General features: G+C 33.3%; 1 protein-coding gene across 2 annotated transcripts in view; it reads left to right on the top strand.

Moving 5' to 3' along the window:
• The window catches only part of PTPRQ (protein tyrosine phosphatase receptor type Q), a gene marked incomplete at its 5' end in the record, with an annotated part of 251,914 nt that overhangs the window by 211,832 nt on the left and 15,613 nt on the right, over positions 1 to 24,469 (top strand). For both annotated transcript variants that reach the window (XM_082665174.1, XM_082665173.1), the window contains 4 exons: positions 13,719 to 13,745; positions 14,399 to 14,480; positions 17,606 to 17,696; positions 22,606 to 22,682. In XM_082665174.1, the coding sequence (XP_082521300.1) occupies positions 13,719 to 13,745; positions 14,399 to 14,480; positions 17,606 to 17,696; positions 22,606 to 22,682 (277 nt within the window). The remainder of the gene's footprint in view (positions 1 to 13,718; positions 13,746 to 14,398; positions 14,481 to 17,605; positions 17,697 to 22,605; positions 22,683 to 24,469) is intronic.

Consider the following 24,469-nt stretch of genomic DNA (forward strand, 5'->3'; position numbering starts at 1 on the left):
TATATATTAAGCAGGACATAGTTTTCCACATGAAAGATCAACCGATTTTCAGGGTAACCTGTCAAAGTTAAATCATATCATAGCAACAATAGAGCATTACTAGTATTAGGCTCTGTGTCTCAGTTCTATAAGGGTCATACTGCAGTAAAAGGAAGTTTCTTCTCCTTTACCCCTGTGGGCCCAACTCCCTTTCCACACTCCTTTCTGAGTTCAGGCCTGGGATCTCCATCTCTTTCTTCTACAAGTGAAAGTATACAAGGGATAGAACTTCAAATCTCTGAGTGCAATTAATTTTAGTTTCTTGAACAATTTAGTTGAATCTGTTCATAAACGTGAATTTCTAAGTGCCCAAACAATTTTACAGCACTTCTTAAAGATTCTTTATTAATCCCCCAAAAGTCTCTAGTAAGTAGATCTTTAGGAGTTATAATACAGTGAAAAAAGAAGCCAGTCAGTATTGGAGAAAGTATTCTTTTTCGAGGAGGTTACCATTCTATAGAGGCTATGTGAGGTCAGATCCCCTAAGCTCTATGTGTTTTCACAGCTTGCCCCCTACTCCACTGCTGAACACAGCCATTATCAAAAAGGGATAAGATATATATTTTTTAAACAATGACTGTCATGACAGCTAATGGAAAAGGTGGGCAAAGACTGTATAGATTGTTTATTATCGGGTACTTATAATTCAGGGACAGCCTTATTTAACCTTGACTCATTTATTTTCCTGTTCCATGTTTGTTTATTTATATATATGTCACTTTATTTGTACATGGATGTACAATTGCTTTTAAAGTATATTTCAAACAATTTTATCTGTTTTTGCATATAGAAAACGGGTATGTATTACCACTAGTCATAGCACACTTAGAAATTTTAGTTTTCATGCTTTTTGCTTTCTCATTTACTTGTTATGATTCTAGTACTCGTGACTGTAAAAACTTTCTCATTGGTAATTCCAATGGCACATACTAATATGATTTGCTTTATTACAGAAACTTATTAAAATAACTGTCAAGTGGTTTGGTAGTAATTCTTTTCATTATAGAGATCTATCTCCAGCTTTATTATTTACTGAAGGTTTTTCATGTTAATAAAGTCACTAATACATTAGACAATAAGACTAGAAAAAACAGTAATTAACAGATTCATAATTAGCCATGTGCACATATGCACGTGGTCACTCTTCACTGAAGCTCTAAAGCTCTTAACCTGTATTTCAGGTGCTGGAAAATCTAAATCTATTCAAAGCCATACATGTCTGATGAGGGTAGAGCCACAAAGACTAATGGTAGATTCTGAGACAGAAGAACCAAAGAGCTGGAGTTAGCTTCCAAACTGTTGAGTAACTTATGCCATATGTCTTTGTGATTTACAAGAAGGAACTTAGATAATTTCCTTTAAATCTACCCAATTAACATATGCTCTTTATACGTGAGGCATAGGCTTATTCTTTTTCTTCCAACCTGCCTACTTTCTTGATGCTAATTGGACTTGCGGTTTTCCTCAGTGTTATACGTCTTCACATGTCCATAACAGAAATGATAAAATATCTAATCAGTAGTTAAAATATTAACTTTAGGGAGTCACCTAGTTGACCAAAAATGGTCATTACAATACTTGGTACTAAATCCCCTTCAGGATTTAGGGTTTTGTGGTTAAGAAATTATTTATTTTATATCTGCCTATATATTTATATGCATTTTAAGATTTGTCCTATAATTTTTATATGTATAAACTCTCATCATTTGATTATATCTTATTTCACAAAGAACCTGAAGAATTCTCTCATTCTTCTTCTCTTGAAAGAGAACAAAATTCAAAGATTTAATACTCTATAAATCCACGAGAAAATTCAGAGATATGCCAAGAAAATGTTTTTTAAGTTCTTATTTGGAATGATAATGACATCATTTCATTATGCACATTTTCTATATAAGTTTAGTGAATGCAAGCTTTATTTCTTGGGAAGAATTCTTGATATTTGTGCTCATCTATCCCACATTTACCAGATTAGAAAATAACCCTTGGGTTTTGCTATTTGATAAACAAATGAACAAAACAACGTTTTGTGATGGCTCCTTCAAAACACAGCCATTAACACAATGAAGTGAGAAACATTTCTAGGAGGAAATATTAGCAAGATGAGCATACACACACTGGTAACGCAGACCTATCTCTTTAAAGTTGCTGAGCCTGGATCACTGAAGAAATCAAGGAGAAAGTCAGAAAATACCTAGAGACAAATGAAAACAAAAACACGACGATCTAAAACCTATTGAACGCAACAAAAGCAGTTCTAAGAGGGAAGTTTATAGCGATACAAGCTTACCTTGCAAAACAAGAAAAATCTCAAATAAACCACCTAGCCTTATACCTAAAGCAAACAGAGGAAAGAAGAACAAACAAAACCCAAAATTAATAGAAGGAAAGAAATAAAGATCAGAGCAGAAATAGAGACAAAGGAAACAACAGAAAAGATCAATGAAACTAAAAGCTGGTTCTTTGAAAAGATAAACAAAATTGATTAAATTTTCACCAGACTCATCAGGAAAAAAAGGAAGAGGGCCCAAATTAATAAAATTAGAAACAAAAAAGTAAAAGTTACAACAGACACCACAAAAATATGAAGGACCATAGGAAACTACTACAAGCAACTGTATGCCAATAAAATGGACAACCTAGAAGAAATGGACAAACTCTTAGAAAGGTACAACCTTCCAAGACTGAACCAGGAAGAAATAGAAAATACAAACAGACCAATTACAAGAACTGAAATTGAATCTGTGATTTAAAAACTCCTAACAAACAAAAGTCCAGGATCAGATGGCTTCACAGACGAATTCTACAACACATTTAGAGAAGCATTAACAGCTATCCTTCTGAAACTCATCCAAAAAATTGCAGAGGAAGGAATACTTCTGAACTCATTCTATGAGACCACCATCACCCTGATGCCAAAACCAGACAAAGATACCACACAAAAAAATTATAGACCAATATCACTGACAAACATAGATGCAAAAATCCTCAACAAAATACTAGCAAACTGAATCCAACAATACATTAGAAGGATCATATACTATGATCAAGTGGGATCTATCTCAGGGATGCAAGGATTTTTCAATATCTGCTTATCAGTGTGATACACATTAACAAACTGAAGAATAAAAATTATATGACCATCTCAGTAGATGCAGAAAAAGAACTGACAAAATTCAACACCGATTTATGATAAAAACTCTCCAGAAAGTGGGCATAGTGGGATCATACCTCAACATAATAAAGGTCATATATGGCAAACCCACAGCTAACATCATACTCAACAGTGAAAAGCTGACACCATTTCCTCTAAGATCAGGAAGAAGACAAGGATGCCCACTCTCACCACTATTATTCAACATAGTTTTGGAAGTCCTAGCCATGGCAATCAGAGAAGAAAAAGACGTAAATGGAATCCAAATTGGAAAAGAAGAAGTGAAACTGTCACTGTTTGCAGATGACATGATACTACACATAGAAAATCCTAAAGATACTACCAGAAAACTACTAGAGATCATCAATGAATTCAGCAAGGTTGCAGGATACAAAATTAATACACAGAAATCTGTCGCATTTCTATACACTAACAATGGAAGATCAGAAATAGAAATTAAGGAAACAATCCCATTTACCATTGCATCAAAAAGAATAAAATACCTAGGAATAAACCTACCTAAGGAGACAAAAGACCTGTACTCCGAAAACTATGAGACACTGATGAAAGAAACTGAAGATGACACAAACAGATGGAAAGATATACCATATTCTTGGATTGGAAGAATCAATATTGTCAAAATGACTATACTACCCAAGGCAATCTACAGATTCAATGCAATTCCTATCAAATCATGAATGGCATTTTTCACAAACTAGAGCAAACAAATTTACAATTCGTATGGAAACACAAAAGGCCCCGAATAGCCAAAGCAATCTTGAGAAAGAAAAATGGAGCTGGAGGAATCAGACTCCCTGACTTCATACTATACTACAAAGGTACAGTCATCAAAACAGTATGGTACTGGCACAAAAACAAATATAGATCAGTGGAACAGGATAGAAAGTCCAAAGATAAATGTAAGGCCGGATGCTATAAAACTCTTAGAGCAGAGTTGCAAAACATAGGCAGAACACTCTCTGACACAAATCACAGCAATATCTTTTTTGATCCACCTTCTACAGTAATGGAAATAGAAATGAAAATAAACAAATGGGACCTAATTAAACTTAAAAGCTTTTGCACATCAAAGGAAACCATAAACAAAACAAAAAGACAACCCACAGAATGGGAGAAAATATTTGCAAACAAAGTGACCCACAAGGGATTAATCTCCAAAATATACAAACAGCTCATGCAGCTCAACATCAAAAAACCAATCAAAAAATGGGCAGATGGTCTAAATAGACATTTCTCCAAAGAAGACATACAGATGGCCAAGAGGCACATGAAAAGATGCTCAGCATCAATAATTATTAGAGAAATGCAAATCAAAACTTCAATGAGGTATCACCTCACACCAGTCAGAATGGCCATCATCAAAAAATCTACAAGCAATAAATGCTGGAGAGGGTGTGGAGAAAAGGGAACCCTCCTACACTGTTGGTGGGAATGTAAATTGGTGCAGCCACTATGGAGAACAGTATGGAGGGTTCCTTAAAAAAATAAAGCTAGAGTAACCATATGACCCAGCAATCCCACTCCTGGGCATATATCCAGAGAAAACTCTAATTTGAAAAGATAACATGCACCCCAGTGTTCATAGCAGCACTATTTACAATAGTTGAGACATGGAAGCAACCTAAATTTCCATCAATAGATGAATGGATAAAGAAGATGTGCCATATATATATATATATATATATATATATATACACACACACATATACATACAATGGAATATTACTCAGCCATAAAAAAGAACCACATAATGCCATCTGGTGCAATATGGATGGAGCTAGAGAATTTCACACTAAGTGAAGTAAGTCGAAGACAAATATCATATGATATCGCTTACATGTGGAATCTTAAAAAAAAAGATTCAAATGAACTTATTTACAAAACAGAAATAGACTCACAGATATAGAAACAAACTTAGGGTTACCAAAGGGGAAAGGAAGGGGTGAAGGATAAATGAGGAGTTTGGGATTAACATATACACACTATGATATATAAAATAGATAACCAACAAGGACCTACAGTATAGCACAGGGAAATATACTCAATATTTTGTAATAATCTCTAAGGGAAAGGAATCTGAAAAAATATATATACATATACACACACATGTAAAATGGAATCACTGTGCTGTACGCCTGAAACTAACATAACATTGTAATTCAACCATACTTCAATTAAAAAAGATCCAATGAAGTTGAAAAAATCTGGTATTTTAATTGTATAGATTATCTATACTTCTACAAAATAAATCCCATATTAAATCTAGGATTAAACTCTTGGGAAAGTTTAAAAGAATAAAGATACAATTTAAAAGGCAAAAACATTGCTGAGCCTAGCCGGCCCTGTGGTTTGTTTTTAACTAATTTAACTGTAACACAGATTACCTTCCCAAGAGAGTTATAAAACTTAAAATTAAATAACCCAACAAAATTTTCAGAAGATAAAGATACTACTGGCTAAAAATTTTTTATTTTTCACTGTCTCCTTTCTACACTTAAGTTAGAAGTTTTGTTTCTTTCAGTGACTAAATCAGAAAAAAAAAAATAATATTGATCAATGTCACTACTATTCTTACTTGACAGATACTCCTTTTCTTCCAGTCCTCAATTTTTTCCCCCAAATTTTAGGCATCATTCCATACTAATTATCTTGCCTATTTTAGTTGAGTGAATGTAATGGTGCATTATGTTAAGACTTAAGGCCCAATCCAGTAATCATGAATGGAATTAAAATTCTCAACAAAATGAAGCAAACAATTGATTGGCTATTTTAAGAGTATCTTTCTTTCTTCAATAACTTTAGAAGTTTGCATGTCAAATTTTTATTAAATATATATGCCTTCAGGAAGCTTACCATTCAAAAGAATCCCATGAATGTGTTTTGTAAACTGTAAATCAGAATACATTTGGTATTATTATTGTTATTTATAATATCTGTAAAATTAAGAATGACCCCAGTCTACTTTCACATCCAGGGTTTGCTAACATAGTAATTGCTACTGTTTATGAGCAATTACTATTTGTTAAATTTTGTATGTAATGATCTCACCGAACTCATTCAATCATTTGTGGTAGGTACTCTTATCCCCACTTTACAGATGAAAAATAAAAGATGCCTAGAGAATTCAGGTAACTGTCCAAGGTCATGCACCTAGTAAGTAGGACAGCCAAGATGATCCCAGGTCAGTTTGATTCTGAAGTATCAACATACACCTATAATTGTGTGTGTGTGTGTGTGTGTGTGTGTGTGTGTATTTAACTCTGAAGCATACTAGATTAAATCAATATAAACCCACTTAAAAAGACAAGGGCCCATGACATCCTTCTTCAAGTAGCATTTTCTATACAGAGAATGATTCTAAGGGAAGAACTGCTTCTTTTGAATTACTTATTCTCTAGTGATATGGGGCAAAGGAATGATGGCATTTTAGTGTAGGTTCAATCTTGCAGAAACTGGAAAATAGTAGTACAATTCTTGTGACTTCAGTAAGAATACAAAAAATTTGACTGATATATGAAATTCTTTGTAAAATTGTTAGCATGTTAATTGCCATCAGTTCTTTGACAGATTCTGGTCATTCATTTTACTTCTGTCTTAACTATTTTGCAAGCAATGGCAAAAATATGTGAATCCAAATAAGAAATGTCTGGACAAAATGTGAATTTGGGACGAGAAATGTCCTACAGTAGAACGAAATTTAAGATATTTACTGCTCATGTTCTTACGGCAGCAAAGCAAAAATACTGCAGTGTGTTTTCATACTAAATAAATGACGAATCTTTACTTCCAGATACTCTTCATTTTTCTTTAGACGAAAGGAGATTTTTGTCATCCAGTAAGTTACTGTGGTGATGCAGAGCTCTGCTGTGATTATTTTAATCTTTTCAGGTGGTGTGCTCTATAGTTTAAAATACAAGATATGAAGTGCTGTTGGTTAATGTGCTGTTTTTTCCAAAGCCCAAAAAACTGTAAAACAAAATACTCTAAACTTTCTACTTACTAAGTGTCCTCTATGATATTGCATGCTATTGATATGGTAAAGTTAACCTTATCAAAATGCACATTGACTTGCAATGTGCATGTCATAAGAATTTGCTGTGTTATCATGTTGTGTTAACTTTGATAGTAAAGTAAGTTTTTACCTAGATTTCTTCACGTGCTTCTTGTCCTATTACGATGACACAAGAGTTGAGTTCTCTGTCTGATGGGTGGAGTCTGGGTTCACACTTCACACAAGCTCATTTCAACTACTGCAGGTGCTAATCTGTAAGGACCTAAGACAATGACATTCCCTGTTCTCTGACTCTGGGGCATATACTGAGCGGCACATTTCATAGAAATTTGACTACTATCCTGACCAATGGATGGCCAACTGTGCATGCTTTCAGGCATCGCCCTAATGCCCAGAAATGCCTTTTGTATCCTAGGATAAAAATTGCTGTATACATTCTGAAGGTAGCATAGCAAAATGTCAGCATTAGCAGGGACCCAACAATTGATTGAGTGCCCCAGAGATACTCAATTTCTTCATGTAAAGGATGTGAATGGAGGCAGAGAGTGAAAATGCATTTGATTTCAAAATCCCAGATCTACTACAGCAGAGTTAGTCCCATGAGCCGCAAGGCTGGATGGGATGGGGCCAAGACTCCTGACATTTGACCGTGAATAGTACTCAGCGTGATTAAAACAGAGGAAGCCAGGCCCTTTTCTACTCTAATCACCTTTAGCATTTTGGAATCATAGCTAACCTCAGAGAAAAATGCTTCCATTTTTATCGAACCCTCTCTGTATCTCTTCTATCGCCACATTTTCTTCCCCTGGAATCAGTGAACAGTGTCCTGCTCAGTCAGAGCTTCTACTTTGATAGAACTAAACTTAATAGTTCAGGTTAATCAGAACCTTTAAACACCTCTACATAAATCACATTTGTCAAAATAGATGTAGTTTTCTTTCAAATCTAGTTTTTTGAGGTCACCTTCTAACCCCTGACAGAGGAATTTCTGTGCTTACCTGCCTGGCAAGACTTCTTTTTAAATGGTGTTATGTCATCTGTCTCCTCTTCATTAGGTCCCCTCACTAAGAACCTCTGCCCATCTCTTCACACAGCTGTTGGCAGTGTCTTCATCCTCTCTACTGCTTCTGCCCTATTGCCCCGGAGGTAGCTAGGTTTATGACCACAGTTTTAATTTAGAATACATGGTTTATAAAATAAGAATCTGTCAAGAATTTGGTTTCACATGTGCTAATGTGGAGAGGCTTCAGTAATAAGGAAAATTCAACTCTTGCCACCCTGGGAATCTTACCTCACCTCTTTGACGTCAGCAAGAATGTTGCTCTTCTATATGTATTTAAAAGACCATTTCACCTTGTTTGAATAAAAGAACTATCAGTTGGGCACCTACAAATGCCGGGCACTGGAAATACTGTGATGAAAAAGGAAGGGGCACTGCCTCTAATGAGCTGCCCTTCAAAGAGCTAAGCTCCCTTAAAACCTATTTGTCCTTACAGATATAAAGAGACATGCTGAGGAACTACTTAGATAGCCTTTACTAATTGATTATTTTTCTAGATAATAAGAAAAATACTGCATTACTACTTATTCAGGTGGCATGTTTACCTTATAAGGTGAAGTTTGAGTCAGCTGTATAGTACTAGCCACTGGTTGGGATAATATTTTTAATTTGTATTGAGGACCAGAGAAAAGTCATTGGTGATTTGATAAAAGAAAGGAGGAGGGTCTGAAAGAATACTATTTGAAAGCCTATAACAAATAAAAACAATAGAAAAAAACAAAAATTAAGATCCCTTTGAAAGCATTACAGTAAATGCTTTGGATAAGTAACAGAATATCATTGTAGAAATAAATGTAAACGTTGGAATAATGAATTGAAATATATAAACTAAAAACCTCACACTCAATATTTTACAAAACTTGGAAAGATCAGTTAACATGTTTTACCAGAAAGATTCTTCAAACATTTTTAGTTGAATATGAAGTACATGTTAGTGTGACAAATACAGATTTTTACATTAAGGCAATAAAATTTGAGGTTCTTTTCTTTTTAACCTAACTTAACCAGTTAAGTAGAAGACACTGTTTCTCAATTTGTCTTATTCCACTGGTAATGCTGATTTAAGCTGCTCATCTATAGGCTATCATCTATGGCTCTCTATTTGCACTATATTTTAATTCCCTATAGATTTCAACTAATTGACCTTGAGGTAAAGCTCAGTCTCTGTGACAATATGGTCTTCAATCACCACTGCCAACATAAATAAATGGTTCCTCTCTGGATCTATCAAGAGTAATCTGAGCGGAATTTAAGTTTTTGATAGACTTTGAAAAAAAAAAATGAGCCCAGACATGAAATAATACCCTTTTCAACAAAAGGGCATAGGATTTAAGCTAAGATTCATGTAATAAAAAGTGTTTAGCCCTTCATATTGGAAATTGGTCAGTTATCTTACTGAAATCTGAACAATTCCCAAATTGATTTATACACTAATGAACTGAATATGATTTGACAGTATCCTTCACTGTTGTATTATAAGTGAATAAAATAAGAGGACTATACCAGTCTAACATGCTCTCCATGTAACAATTTTTTAAGTTTTTAAAAATATTAATAGGAAGTTTTCTGAGTCTCTTTGAGTGTCTCCATAGATCACTTTATTTGAAAACAGCACTCCTGAAATAACATTGTTGATTTTCATACACATTAATTTCTATGAGGTTTTTTTATGCTTATCTAACCAAATAATTCTTCTTAAAGGAATTTAATTTCTTCATCAGTAACAAGTCAATGCATTTTCTTCATATTATATGCCACCTTCTTTTCTAATTCCCTGCATAAATTATCCACATTACTATTTTCTCCTGTTTACAAACAAAACTTTAAAACTTCAAAGAAAAATAAAATTTAGAATGCAGCCACTAGTTAAGAGAAAAATATACAATATGAGGCTAAGAATCAAGACAATGACATGGAGACTACAGACAAAAACAAGAAAAAAACTAACTTTTATTTGAAACAGGTCATTTATGCCAAAATGTCTTCTCTATTTAAGCTTTCCAGATAGGTATTTTGATTTCAGTTCACACATAATTGTGAGATAAGCATAGACTGGAAAATTACATAAAAACAGACTGTTAGAAGCCTCATTTCTCACATTATGTAAATACAAGTGTGAAGAACAGCTTATGTAAAGTGATTGGGTTTAGATAAACGGCGATACTGAAAAATAAATACAGAAAGCCAAACAGATCTTATTTTTTAAAACCTGTTTTTTTAATTACTTGTCTAGACAAGAGTGACTCTATTGTTCATGTAATTTCCTAAGTATCTAGCACCTGTTAACTTCTAATGTGAGAGGATCTGATATGGCTTTGTTTAGACCTGTATACTGTTTATTGATGCATCTATTGATCATACTTATTTAAACCTTTGAGTAGGATCTCCTGAGAATTCTCAATCACTTAATACTTTTGTGGAAAATTCATTTAATTCAGATATCCTCTTATAATAATCAGAGCAGTTGTATTTAGCTTACTATGTATCTTAGTCTGAATTCATCCACAATTTTATATTTAACAATGATTTATTCACTGTCTACTATGAATAAGTTTATGAGGGACTTGTAGTAAGCCAAGTGTTAATCCTGCCCCTGCCTTCAAGCACACATGAATCTCAATACATGTGTCCTTAATACATGTACTTTTATATAGCCGTAACAGAAGGTGGAAGATGATTTGTCCATAGAAATTTAGTTTCATAGAAGGAAGAAATGATTTTCTCTGTAACTGAACAGGGTAAGGTCCATGGGGGAGTTAACATTTGAATCAGCCATTAAGCAATCAGGAAAATCTGGTTGTGGGGAAACACCTGGAACGGTAGAAGAAACTGATAGTGAAAGTATCTGGAGTACAAACAGGGTAATGTGAAGGGTAGTTTTAAGGAATAATGTAAAAAATGCAGGCATGATTAGAAATGCTTTCACATGATAATATGAAAACAATTATTACAGCCTTTATATTATTAGGGATTTATTTAGAATTTGAATTGAGAACTAGAAAACCAAACGTAGCTTTGAAATATTTGTGATCACTGTTTATTCTGGGACTCTGATTAGGAAGAATACCGTAGGAAATCTAGCTGCTTAATTTAGTGCAATCTAGTCTTCCCAGTTTTGAGTAAAATTTATTCTTTTGGAAACAAAAAAAATCATTATATCAGTATCAATTGTAGAACAGATCAGTAGGAGGAACTTGAGTTGAATAAAACTAGAAATAGCAATTTTAATACTAATGATAGTAACTAACATTTACGTACTGCTTCCAAAGCCAGGGGTGGGCGTTTCCTAGCATTTTACATACATGAGCTTGATTTACATATATTTGCCCTATTTTCTAAATTAGGAACTAAGAAAGATTAAGTAACTTGCTCAAGATAATATAGCTGGTAATTGTTGGATCAGGTATTTGAAACCATTTTTCAAAGGGCATTGTATTTTTTAAGAAAAGAATTCACAAATATCCACCCAAATGCAATAGCTAGCCAGTTATGGTTTAAAATCAGTATCTCTAGAGAGATCTTTCAAATGCAAAATAAAATAATAATAGTAAAATAAAAGCAACCTTCTGTGGAGTTCTTCACTGAAATGAAATTGACTAAAAGGTATTAATCATAATTTCTAAATGAGAGAATAGAACATTAATGAAAGTAGAACAAGGATATGAATAATAATCTTGTGCTTTAGCTATTTCTTGCTCTAAAAACTAGCTCTATTTCAGGTTCTAGATAGCACAGTAAAAATATTTTTGCCAGTACTACCTCAAATAATCCTGGATCCTCTGGGAAAAGAGAATCTCCCCACTATAGGATGGCTGTCACTAAAGCAGATGTAGTGTTTGAATTTCACCAATCACAAACTCAATAATGTTCCCTATTATAAAAGTGATCTCCACTTAAGCATTCCCATTTCTGCGTGGTAGCAGGGAAAATGATCTTGCTAATTCAAGTATCTCATTCATTTCTATCTTAAGCTCAATTCATTAATATGTGCCCAACCTGACCTTCGTTCCTTTCCTATTTCTGAGGAATATCATGGCATAGGAACACTGGGGCATCAGGCATCTTCAGGGTCTTGAGTAGTGTGTGTCTGGCTCATGGTTGTCTCTTTTTCTTGCTGGTCTTTGCTGAGGCGTAATTATTTTCAACGGGGATTGCTTGCTGCCTTAGTCCCCACTGCATGTGGCAGAAGTCTTTCCAGGCCCTCCAATTCATACACTGTTTTCCTGTCCCCAAATTAAGGATTCTTCTGATTCAATATCCTATTCAGGCATCTCCATATCAATCTAGTTACAGTCAGAATTTCTCTGGTGCCTCCTTAGAATCACTCTAGGGTATTGTGAGAAGCCCACAAGGTCATCCACCAAGACTTTGCTCTAACCTATGATTCTATGCTATGCTATGTTGCTGTACTAGGTTATACCCTGAGGAGCTGAGAGATACTTCCTTCTGCTTGGGGACACCTATAGCATTAACCAAGAATTCTACCACTCTTCTTCATAATACTTGCTCCAGCACCTCCATATTTTTCACCAATTCCTGTGTTGTAATGAAATACACTCTTTTGACTCATGTTTTCTTCATTGAACACACACATCTGTGACCATTTTCAAAGTATTTAAGCCACATTTTTCAATCTAATTTTTTTCATTTGTCCTTTACTTCAAAAACCATATCCTCTTGTAAATATCTGTCACTTATGAAATACAGTGAAATCATCTCTAATAATATTTAAAATTAAAAACTTTGATAAAGGTACATGTTCTTCATTTATTTCATCATACTTTGTGCCTTTTGTGTTTTTTTGCAGTGCTAATTTGTTGTGCATGACAAATGTTATTAAAGATGTACCCATCTCTGAATTTGTGTGTTGCATAGTCTATTTAGCTGTTAAAAATTATTTCAATTTTTTTCAGAGTATAAATAACTTGACCAATGAACTGCCACAAAAGATATGTATATCCAAAGTAATTGAAATGATTGTCATTTTTTATGGTTATATATTCATGAAAACTCACTCATGAAACAAGACAGGCAATTTGATATCATTTTTCAAAGATTCACCCTCCCTGATTTAGCACTTTTTATGAACAAAGAAAAAAATTTAATTCACATTAACTTTTTTAGAACAATAAATACTATGCAATATATTAAAAAGTGACCTGTTTTTGATGTAATGCCCCAAATGCCTAACAATATAAAATAGTACTTTCTTAGCTTGAGAAAGAAGCCAAATTATTATCTGGCCATATTTGGGTCCAAATAATATAATTTCAAAAATGACATAGAATTTAAAATAATGATCAAATATCAATTAAAGGCATAGCATATTATATATTGCTGATTTACCCTGTTTTTCTGATTTTAATCTGAAACTCTTTCAGAAAGAGCTGTACCCTCAACTCATAATCCATTTAACACAATCTCTGTTGCAGGTTACTTAGTTATAGAAAATCCATCAAGTAAGTTTGTTAAATATCTTTTCTTCTTTCTGAGTATCAACTCTGGATTCCCTGATTCGATGAATCTCAATGTGTGGTTCCTTTTTTGTATGTTTGTTAGAAAAACCTCCAAGCTGGATATAAATCATAAAAGCATGACTAATTGCATGGTAACTGGAGAAATGCTTTCTCTCTCTCTGGGGTGAAGCCTGCATGTCTGTATTTTAGCTTGGGAAGTAATACAGGGATATTTAAACTCCTTAGGGTTTAAAAACCATGTCGTTACGAGAATGAGGTCACTGCAATATTTTATATCTTCTAAAACCTTGTAACGTATAAAATGTTTTCTGTATGACAAAGAGGTTTTATGTGTTTTAGGATTCAATGATGACTTTATGCCCTTACATTTGCTTGAAAAACTTTCTTCATTAAAATGTTAAATCATTCATTTAAAGTCACTTAAAATTTGAAGGATTTTTATACCATGAAATACAAAGAAAGTGAACGTAAAGGGGGAAGCTAATTTTGTAAATATGACAGAGTGACTTTAAAGGGCTGTGTGCTTTTGAAATGTCCCTTGTCCTCTAACTTGTCAACTGTAAAGAGAGTGCCCAGGCTAAAGGAAAAGAACTCAACCTAACATGACTCCATTTTATACCTTTCTTTGCTTGGAGGCCGATAAGCAAGAAATCCTTTCTGCAACATGTTGAAGAGCTTTGCACAAACAACAACCTAAAGTTTCAAGAAGAATTTTCGGTATGTTACTAGCAGTTGTCACAACATTGCCAGACCTCCAGTCGTTTCATGTGTCACATTTCATGTCCAGTTTAAGCTTGCAAGGCCATGAAGGACTCTGGCCTTGATAATCAATACCCAATTACCAGGTTGATTGTTTGGATAGTAACATTACACTGGGCAGCCTCTGGTGCAACCTGAACAGAATTATTCACCTACTGTGTCAGGAAAAGGTGCTCCGGATCAGAGACCTCCCCAGCAAGGGCAGCCTGGCCCTGTTTCTTCTTTGCTCTCTCACCCAGATGTACATGCAACTATAGAATGCTGTATGCATCAGGTTTTGTGTGTGTACGAGGTTTGGGTGGTACCGTAAATGTGGCTTTATATTTAAATAACTGTTTTAGATTTAGAAACTAAATAATTCCATTTCATATTTGCCTGCTTAGTTTATGTTAGTGGTATAGATGAACTTGAGAACAGAACTTGATGTTTCCAGAAATTATTTAAAAAATGTTATTTTTAGAACTTTCCAAAAATAAAAAACAGATAAAAAGAAGCCTATAAAACACAGGTATTACTTAAGTGATCATGGAATAAATGCAGTATCACGTTATGGAGAATATATGAAGTTAAGAACTTGTTACTTTTACACTTTTTGAAAGTTAAGATTAATTTTATTGCTTTTAGCATCTTATATATCCATAAAGTTGAAATTACATTAAAACATAAGGCATGTGCTAGTCTACAAGCTATTTTAAAACTTGTGAGGCTCTTTCCTAACTTATTTTGTATTATAAAAATAAAACAGATTTCTAAATGTTACCAAAAACTTTATTTCTAGCTTTTCATGAACTTTTAGTGTGTGAACAAAAACAACTGGCTTGAATAATTCAGGATTGTAATATTTCAGTCTCTCAGGAAATAATCACAAAAAATGTGAGAAGATTAATGGTATTTCCTACAGCTTTTGGTTATGCTTCTTAAGTAATATTGGTCTGGTTTTAACAAAATCAGTGGTACCATAAAACTCTTCTTAGCATTTATGCAGCAAGAACTGTCAATTTTTCAGGAACAAAAGGGTAGTTTGTTTAGAATAGGAGTGAATATAGTTAACATTATACATGACTGAGTAGATGAAAAGTTTTATTAGCAATAACATTTTCTCATATATTATAATGAGAAAGCTTCTAGTTTAACTTTTTTGGAGATCATGGTTTTAAGTACTTGGGTGTTTTTATATAAATATATAGGTTGTATATATTAGGTAAATGTATATTCACATGTAAGGAACATGGTTTTTTTAATTGCTTTTAGTTCTAGTGCTGTATTTTTTAACTGTTTTAATAAACAAATGCATATTTGATGCATATGTTTGATAAAACTTGTAACTCAGGTCATATTCGCTTATACCTTAAATATTAATAAGCTCCACTACGTGACAGGTATTGATATATATGAATTCAACACTTAAACAGCTAAGTGACCTTGGGTAAATCACTTAAACTCTCTGTTGTTCAATGTCCTCATTTGTAAAATGCTGTATCTATCTTGTTGAATTGTGAATACTAAACGGATTGAATGTGTGTAATACTGAGAATAGTGGCTGGCACAACTATTTGCCATCATAGTGATGATTTCATAAAGAAGTTCAAATGATGAAGAAGAACTGCAGACATGTATTAAAAAAAAAACCCAAATGATATCGTATCATGATGGAGCTATGCAGAAAGAAGTGAGGATCAACTCTGTTTGGATAGCTGTCAGAAAATACTTTACAAAAAGGTGACCTGCCAGATGAACTTTAGGATGGAGCAGAAGTCCAATAAGTTTATAAAGGGGGAAAGGTATTCTAGAGAGAGAGAATGAATGCAAAAACATAAGGATGCAAAGCAGTTCCACTCATCTGTGATCCCACTAAAAACTGGGAACCGTAGGAGAAAGAGCTACATAGGAAAGGTTGGTTGAGGCCCTGTGTGCTCTGATAAGAATAAGACCTCTGAGTGTAACATTACTATCTAGTCAACCTAGTAATTGGGTATTAATTATCAAGGCCATAATCATTTAAATCTATAAATGGAAACTTCTGTAACTACAGAAAAATAAGTACCACTTTTCAGGTGATTCCAATTCATCTTCTTTCCCCCCTCTATTTCTTTGTCTCTTATAAATATGCTGACATATACTCCCAAAACCTGACACAAGGAAGCTGTTCTAGGATTCCTCACTTGGTTAAAAATTTTTTTTCTAAGCCTTTAGTGCCAAAACGCCAGAATTCAGATGCTTATTAACACTGTCCCTGTTCTCTAACACATACACACTCATAAAATACTGTCCAGAATTCTCTTTGAGGAAAAATAAGGGAGAAGGGAAAATTATCCAATTAAAAGAAATCCTTTATAATAAAGTGGGAAAAAATTGCAAAACCCCATGGTTTTAACACTTTTTAAGGAATTTGGTAAATTGAGGCATTTCTAATATGGAAAACTATAAATTTCATAAATGTAAATCATCAGCTCAACAAAATAATGAACACATTTTCTTGCACCAGCATGATGGTGCTGGATTATGATGGATTATATCGTGATTTTTCACCAAAATGTCAATAACAGATCTTGACCCTTCCTCTGATAATTCTTTATCACACCTTTGCATTCTGCTATCGATTTAACAATGCCCACTAAGAACAGGAATTGACCTTTGGCATTTTCTCACAAACTGACCAATGTTGTACCAATTAATAGGCATGAAATCACACTGCCTGACGAGAAAAAACAAAAAATAAATCACCAACTCCCTTACCCTACTAAGTAGACATTAAAATATTAAATAATACAGTGTATTTGACAAAACCATTAGTAAATTATGAAAGGAGTTACTAACATGGTTGCTGCACCTCAGAGCTTCCCAAAGGGCAAAGAAATTATGCCAGAGAAAGCAGTAGCTCAACTAATCAATTCTATTCAGGAATTTTCAGTGAAAGTTCATGTAAGTTCATTACTGTTAATTTGACCTTGCTTCTGCAGTTATGAGAAGTGTTGTCATTTTAAAAGTAAAAGAATTTAGAATAAAGAATAGTCTTTTACTAAGTGGAACTTCTTGTTTACCTCTGAAATAAATCTAAACTTTGCAATGACTTCAATCCACAGGAATTACCAAAATTTCTTCAGGATCTTTCTTCCACTGATGCTGATCTGCCTTGGAACAGAGCAAAAAACCGCTTTCCAAACATAAAACCATGTATGTGTACATACTATTTCTGGTTTTAGATAATGAAACATTTTCAAATAAGAGCAAAATGCATTTTAGCATTTTTTCTTAAATATATATTACATATTAATTGGATTATAATAATGCATTTTATTAGCACCTGTTAAATTGTATCTCTTTTGCTTTGTTAATATTTATTAAAGTTAATGTACATGGTTTTCAGCTTATTCACACAAGGTTTACTCATGCAGGTGTAAGAAACTGTAGACCTAGTAGTTTCTTAGCTTTGTAATTTAACCCAAGTAACGAACCTTTCTAATATCTTCCTACAGACCTAGTTCTCAAATGAAAAGAGAAAGTTCACACATAACTTTGTGCATTAGTTTTCTTAAAAGCATGGCAGTGCTTTAAGGAATATTAAAAATGCATTGCAAAATATTCACTGAAGATCAGAGTAAAGGTATGCTTACCAGGATTGGTTTTACAAAGGAGGCGGGCTTGTGCCTTACCACAGTGAACATGGCTTCATTTTTCAGTCAATAAGAAAAGAAACCATCTTACATGGTACACTGTTATTATTCCTTATGTCATTAAAAAGAATGTCTACTGATGTGAAATAAAAAACCATATTATTGCTTTAAGACTTAGCAGTGATGTGAAAAAAAATAACATTCCTCTGCTAATAATAGCTATATGTTTGATATTTTTTTTCAACAGATATTCCTACTAACTATATTCTGATTCAATACATTTTTATATATGAAATTAAAAAGTGGTATTTGTTAAGCTCTGAAATAGTATTGTTTCAAAATCTAGAGTTTTAAAATATTCCTAATTTTAGAGTTAGTATATATATATTTTTCTATGTTCTATGCCTTTTCAAAACTGTATTGGGGAAACTTCCATATATATATATAAAATGAACTCTTCTGTCTAGAAAGACACAGACTTAAAGAAGGGTGTAATCACAGAATGTAAAATCATAAGGATATGGATAGGAAGAAATGGACCATATTCTGTTATTCTAGAACTAGAGGCATGAAGTAAACAAATTTAGGGAAACATGATATAGCAGGTAGTAATCTAACGGAATCTGTTAATTCCCAAGAATTAGAAAAGGATGAAAATACAAATAGCTTTAATCGCCTAAAATCCTTCCCGGAACAAAACAAATCAAAGGTAAATGACTTTAAGAGTAAGTTGACAAATAAGACATCATTGTAGGAAATAAGGAATGTTAGTGTTACATCTCTCAATTCCTGTGGCATGACCTTTCTTAATAAGTCCTTTTGTTTCCCCTTTCAGAGAGTTAACTTGAGTTGGATGCATCATAAATTTAAGAGATACGGAAATTCTCATGTTTTTATATTCATCTATACCTAAATTTCCTTCAGACTCTCTGCTTCATGATTACTTAGTGATATTCTGTGAAAACAAGTACTATAGTGTGACTGAAGGACAGTTACTGTGGAATATTTAATATTTATTTACAGTTGTGTATTTGGCTGAAGTAATGTGTATCAAATATATCTAACTTATTTCCAAAGACTAAAGAGTATCCGACTTAAAAATATATATAAAAATTAGATATGTTAGACATTTTAAAAAATGTGTCATTTCAATCTTTTATTATTAAGATCTCAGTGCATTATTTTCTGGGTTCACATAATGGCCATAGGAAAAGTCACATAATGCTAGCTTGCTAGCTCTTACAGCATAAGAAGTGAATACGAGTGGTCAATATAACTAAACAGACATCCTTAAAACAACAAGAACTGAGGGGTAAGATTATCCAGATATCTAAAGCTAAGACAAAAAATAACTAGTGATGGAATTATGTTGTAAACCAAGGACGTTTTGGAATATTAAAAGCTTTGCATGCACGTTTTTCGCCTTTTCTAGAGTCAAATGGATAATGTCCAACTGTATTCTGCTTTCTTCTTGATTTCAGTACAGAAAACTTATGGTAATTTTTCTAATATACTACATCCACATCCAATATCCTTTAATGGATTTTTAGGGGAAAGCTTTTTCTTAAGTGTCCTCTTAAAGAGTTGGAGGTCCTATAAGAAATAATTTTATTAGGAAGAATGTTATATTTTTCAAGAATATTATTAGAATAATTTATTAGTTCAACTAATACATACTGCCTGCTGTAGAGTAAAATGACTAAAACCATGTGGGCTCTAATCAAACTTCCTGGGCTGCAGTTCTGTTTACCTACTAACTGCTTTAGTGACTGGACATATTATTTAGTGGTGTCGACCTCCTAACTTTCAGGAGTAGATGAAATAACCATGTAAATCACTTTGCCCAATACCAGAACACAGGAAGCTCTCCTAAATATTAGTTCTTATGATTGTTAGTAATCAATAGACTGCTCATTTTTAAAAGCCTCTAACTTTCTGGGTGAAAAAAATTTAGTAACAGGCCCTTAGAGTCTACGGTCTGGAGATGATAAACCTACTTCCCTAACCTCAGTTGGAAGACAAGCTATAAACTCACTTCTGCCTATATGGACAAACAGACCCTCGCCCCTGCCCACATATACGTGGAACAAGAAAACGAAATGTTTAAACTAAATACATTCTCCCATTGTGCTTGCAGAGAAGCCATAAAGCTGAAATGTTTTTTTTCTCCCGTAGAGAGTGAATTCATTTAATAAGAGTCTGAATTTTAGCTTGAGCCAGCTAAGTGAGATTCATTGTTTCCCCTGAGTAATGTAGGAAGTAGAATTTCAAATATCACAGTGCATTTTAGAAGATATTAGCTTACAGGGTTTTAAGATACTAGAATTAGCAGCAAATGCGTGCAGAAGAGATTTCCAAGTCTCTCTTTGACAGGACACTGTGACCTTCAGAAGTGTTCCAATACCATGAAGAAAAGTTTAGCTTGCTGTTGACTCAGTTATAAGCAGGCATATCGAGTGAATAGAAACCTGATGGCTTCCCTTCCTTAGTTACATGACTGGCCACAATGTCATTAAAATAGGCAGATCATACCAAATTCAAAATCTTTGGGATATAAATCATTCACATAAATTTGCTTGAATCCCCCTTCTTTAGATTCAAACACATTGGTCAGGTCATTATGATTACTATTGGTACAGCAAAGTCATTTAACATACAACGTGCTTAATTTTAAGAACATAAGAACGTGTTTTGTGTTCTATACAGCTTTATGAGTTCTATAAGCTTTCGTATAAGTTTTCCTCAGAGGATTCTACAAAATAAATATTATAACTATATATTATAGCTGAGGTAACAAAGGAACAGAGAAGTTAAGCAATTCACCCAGTGCCATAAATGGTAGATAGATCATCTGTAATTCAAACACAAACCCACATTTACCTATTTTTCCTTCAATACTGAGTGCCTTCCCATTAAGATTAAAAACAAAACAAAACAAACAAAAAACCTTCAAAATAATTAAGTAGTAATAGATAAGTAGTAATAGTAATAGATATCATTCCCTTGTCTAGTGAAAATTAGCACTGGACATTTCAATTATAATACCAACTCGGTAAAAATTCTCAGGAAAAAATAATTTTTGATACTTTTCTTTGAAGAAAAGTAATGTGTAAAGGTTATCTAATTTTGCCATACCTTAAAAGTCTAAAAATAATAATTAAAAGTTTAGTATTAAAGAAAGAATAGGCAGATAAATTAAGGGAAGAGTATAAATGGTCCAGAAATAGACCTAAACACATAGAGAAAACTAGTGTGTGATAAAAGTGGTGTTTTGAACAAGGGAGTAAGGATGGACTATTTGTTGTTCCAAATGTTAACAAACAAACAATAAAGGTAGATTTTACCTCATTCTATTTCAAAAGAAAAAAAAGCCCAATGGATCAAAAATCAAAATATTTAAAACAAAAGCAGAAAACCCTATTAACGTCCCAGAAGGAACTATGAATGAGTTTGTGAAAATAAGAATATTGGTGTGACAAAGACCTTTGTATATATTCACACAAGAAGCCACAGTGAAGCCATAATGAAAAATAATGAGAAATTTGATTACAAAATATATAAATTTTATCTATGGCAAGGTAGCTAGCAGATAAACTGATTAATAGATAGAGGCAACGACAAATGACAAACTAAAAGAAAAATTCAATACATGTAAAACATTCTTAGTATATTTTTAGAAAAATAGTATCATATGAAAATGTAATTAATAGAAAATGTATTTAAAATGGCCAAGGCATAAGCAAAGAAGCTCAATTTCACTCATATTTAAGAAAATATAAATATTAGGAGACATCAATTTGTAACTATCAAAAGGTCATAAATTAAAATGTTTAATAATATGGCAGTGAAAGTTAAGAGGAAAGTTGTTCAAACTGTTCAAGCACTTTTGTTCAGAGTGATATAACTTGAGAACAATTTGTCAGTATCTTTCAAAATTTGAGATGCACAATATGATTTGGGAATTTTACTGCTGGTAATGTATTCTACAAATTTTACTGCTGGTAATGTATTCTACAAATACATATGTGCAAAAAGTCCAGTTATATTTATTCAGCTTTTTATAATAACAAAATGAGATGAGTTTAAATCACCCTAAAGAGCTAAATAAGTATGTTATATTCAAGCACTGAAATACTATATGGCTTTTTAAAGTAATGAGCTAGATACTGTTGTTTATGCTAATATGGAAAGATACAGGTAAATAAGAAATTTTTGCAGAATAGTGTGTATATTGCCCACTTGTGGTCAATTTTATATGAATATATATAGAAAATCCTGGAAATAAATACAAGAACATATTAATAGTCATTGTCTCTGGGTAGTGGAAATATGGAATAAGAGGGAATTTCTATTTAAAATTTTACAGCCGTCTATAATTTTTGATGTTATATCATGAACTTCTTTCTATTACTGCTATAGTAAGAAAGTAGCAAAGGGAATTAGCATTAATTTCTTATATTTTCTTCTAGATAACAATAACAGAGTGAAACTGATAGCTGATGCCAGTATTCCAGGATCGGATTATATTAATGCCAGCTATGTTTCTGTAAGTTGCTATTTTTATATATATTTTTATAAAACATAAATACTGCAGTATTACTCTTCAAACTATTTAAAACAAGAAATTCATTACAACCTCTATGAATTTAATGTACCAGTTCCTTACAACAACATTATGTATCCCTATTTTATACATGGGGAAACGGAGGCTCCAAACAGAGATTGCAATTTACCTAATGATCATTTCACTAATAAGTGGCAGACGTACAACTTCTAGCTACATATCCCTTGGTCTTTCCACTATTTCCTACGTTTGTCAGAATATTCTCTGTACACAATGAGATCGGCCAACCTCTCTTTCAAAGAAAAATTAGTCATATGTACAGTCATGTCCATATAATATAAAAACCTATTATGCTCTTCCTCCCCTCTAGATTTTCAGTCCTTCTAGGGAACTGTGATGCCTTGTTCTTTTCATCCTCAGCTACTTACAGAACGTGCACTCCGTTGTAGCTACTCAACAAGCATATCTTAAGTGAACCAACATGGGGTGAACTGTGACATGCCTAGTATACTATGTTGCACATCACAGATAATAAATGCTTGCTGCACTGGATTGAAAGCTGAATAAACCAAAGTGCTTTAAGGATCTCTCCCTCTCCTTCTCCATGGCTCTTTTGTTCTCTCAATGCTCACCACTGCCATAGGTACACAGAAACCTTAGATGCACCCAAGACCTCCACTTGGGTTGACACAATCACGAAATCCGAGAGTAGGACCTGCTTTTGTGGTTATTTAATCCAACCATTCACCCAGGAAATCTTTCTGAAAAATTACTTGTAATTAGATATTAGCCTATCTTGGCATTGATTCACATATTTCCCCCTTAAGGCAGATGATTCTATCACTGAACTACTCAAATACACAGTTGTTTTATAAAAACAAGATATGTTCCCTTACATTTTCACCACTGACTTCAATTCTAATACATACCAAGGTTAACTATGCTTCTTATCATGACTCTACAGATACCTGAAGGTTCCCTCTACTGCCCACACTCCCACTGGTGTTTTATTTTTTCCTTATTCAGTCTTCTCATCCAGGCCTGCCATTTCATTTGGTCCCACTGGGGCTCTGCTTATGTGATGCTCCATCCTTTCCCCAACATCAAACATAACCTGTCCTATGTCCCATTCTCCCCAAGACTCTGTTAAGGGGGAAAAGAAGAATTCATCCTGAATTTTATATTGGTTGATAATTACTCCAAAATTACAATTATATATTGAATCTTATTGTGAAATAAGTGAACAATGGGAGCATTTAAGATTTCTTAATAGGAGAAGTGACGGGGGGTTGCAGAGGTTAATAAGTCATCCTTTGAATTTCATCCCATTTTTGCGCTAGAACTTTAAATCTATTTTGAAGAAAACCCAAATTTACTATTGTGATGATATATTTTATTCATTTATCAAATCATTGATTTCCCTGAAACTGTAATTCTTTTCTAAAGATTTTGGTGAAATCTTGTGCTTACCAATTTTAATTGTATCCTAAACAATATAGCATGTAGAAGTTTTACTTTGATTTGTAGAATGAGGCATATATACATTTAGATATTTAAATTTAAACAATCATATATTTTATGATACCATAGAACAGAGCAAGAACAAATTGTTGTATCAGTGATCTATTAATTCGTATCATTTTTATTCACCAATAACTAGATACAAATGAATAGTTTATATCCTATAATGTTCAACCAGTTATGGGATGACAGTATAGGTTATGAATATGATTAGGAAGGCAACCAGACAGTTTTAGGAGGTATAACTG

This window comes from Grampus griseus, assembly GCF_964374135.1.
Source record: "Grampus griseus genome assembly, chromosome: 11".
In the NCBI taxonomy this organism is placed as follows: domain Eukaryota; kingdom Metazoa; phylum Chordata; class Mammalia; order Artiodactyla; family Delphinidae; genus Grampus; species Grampus griseus.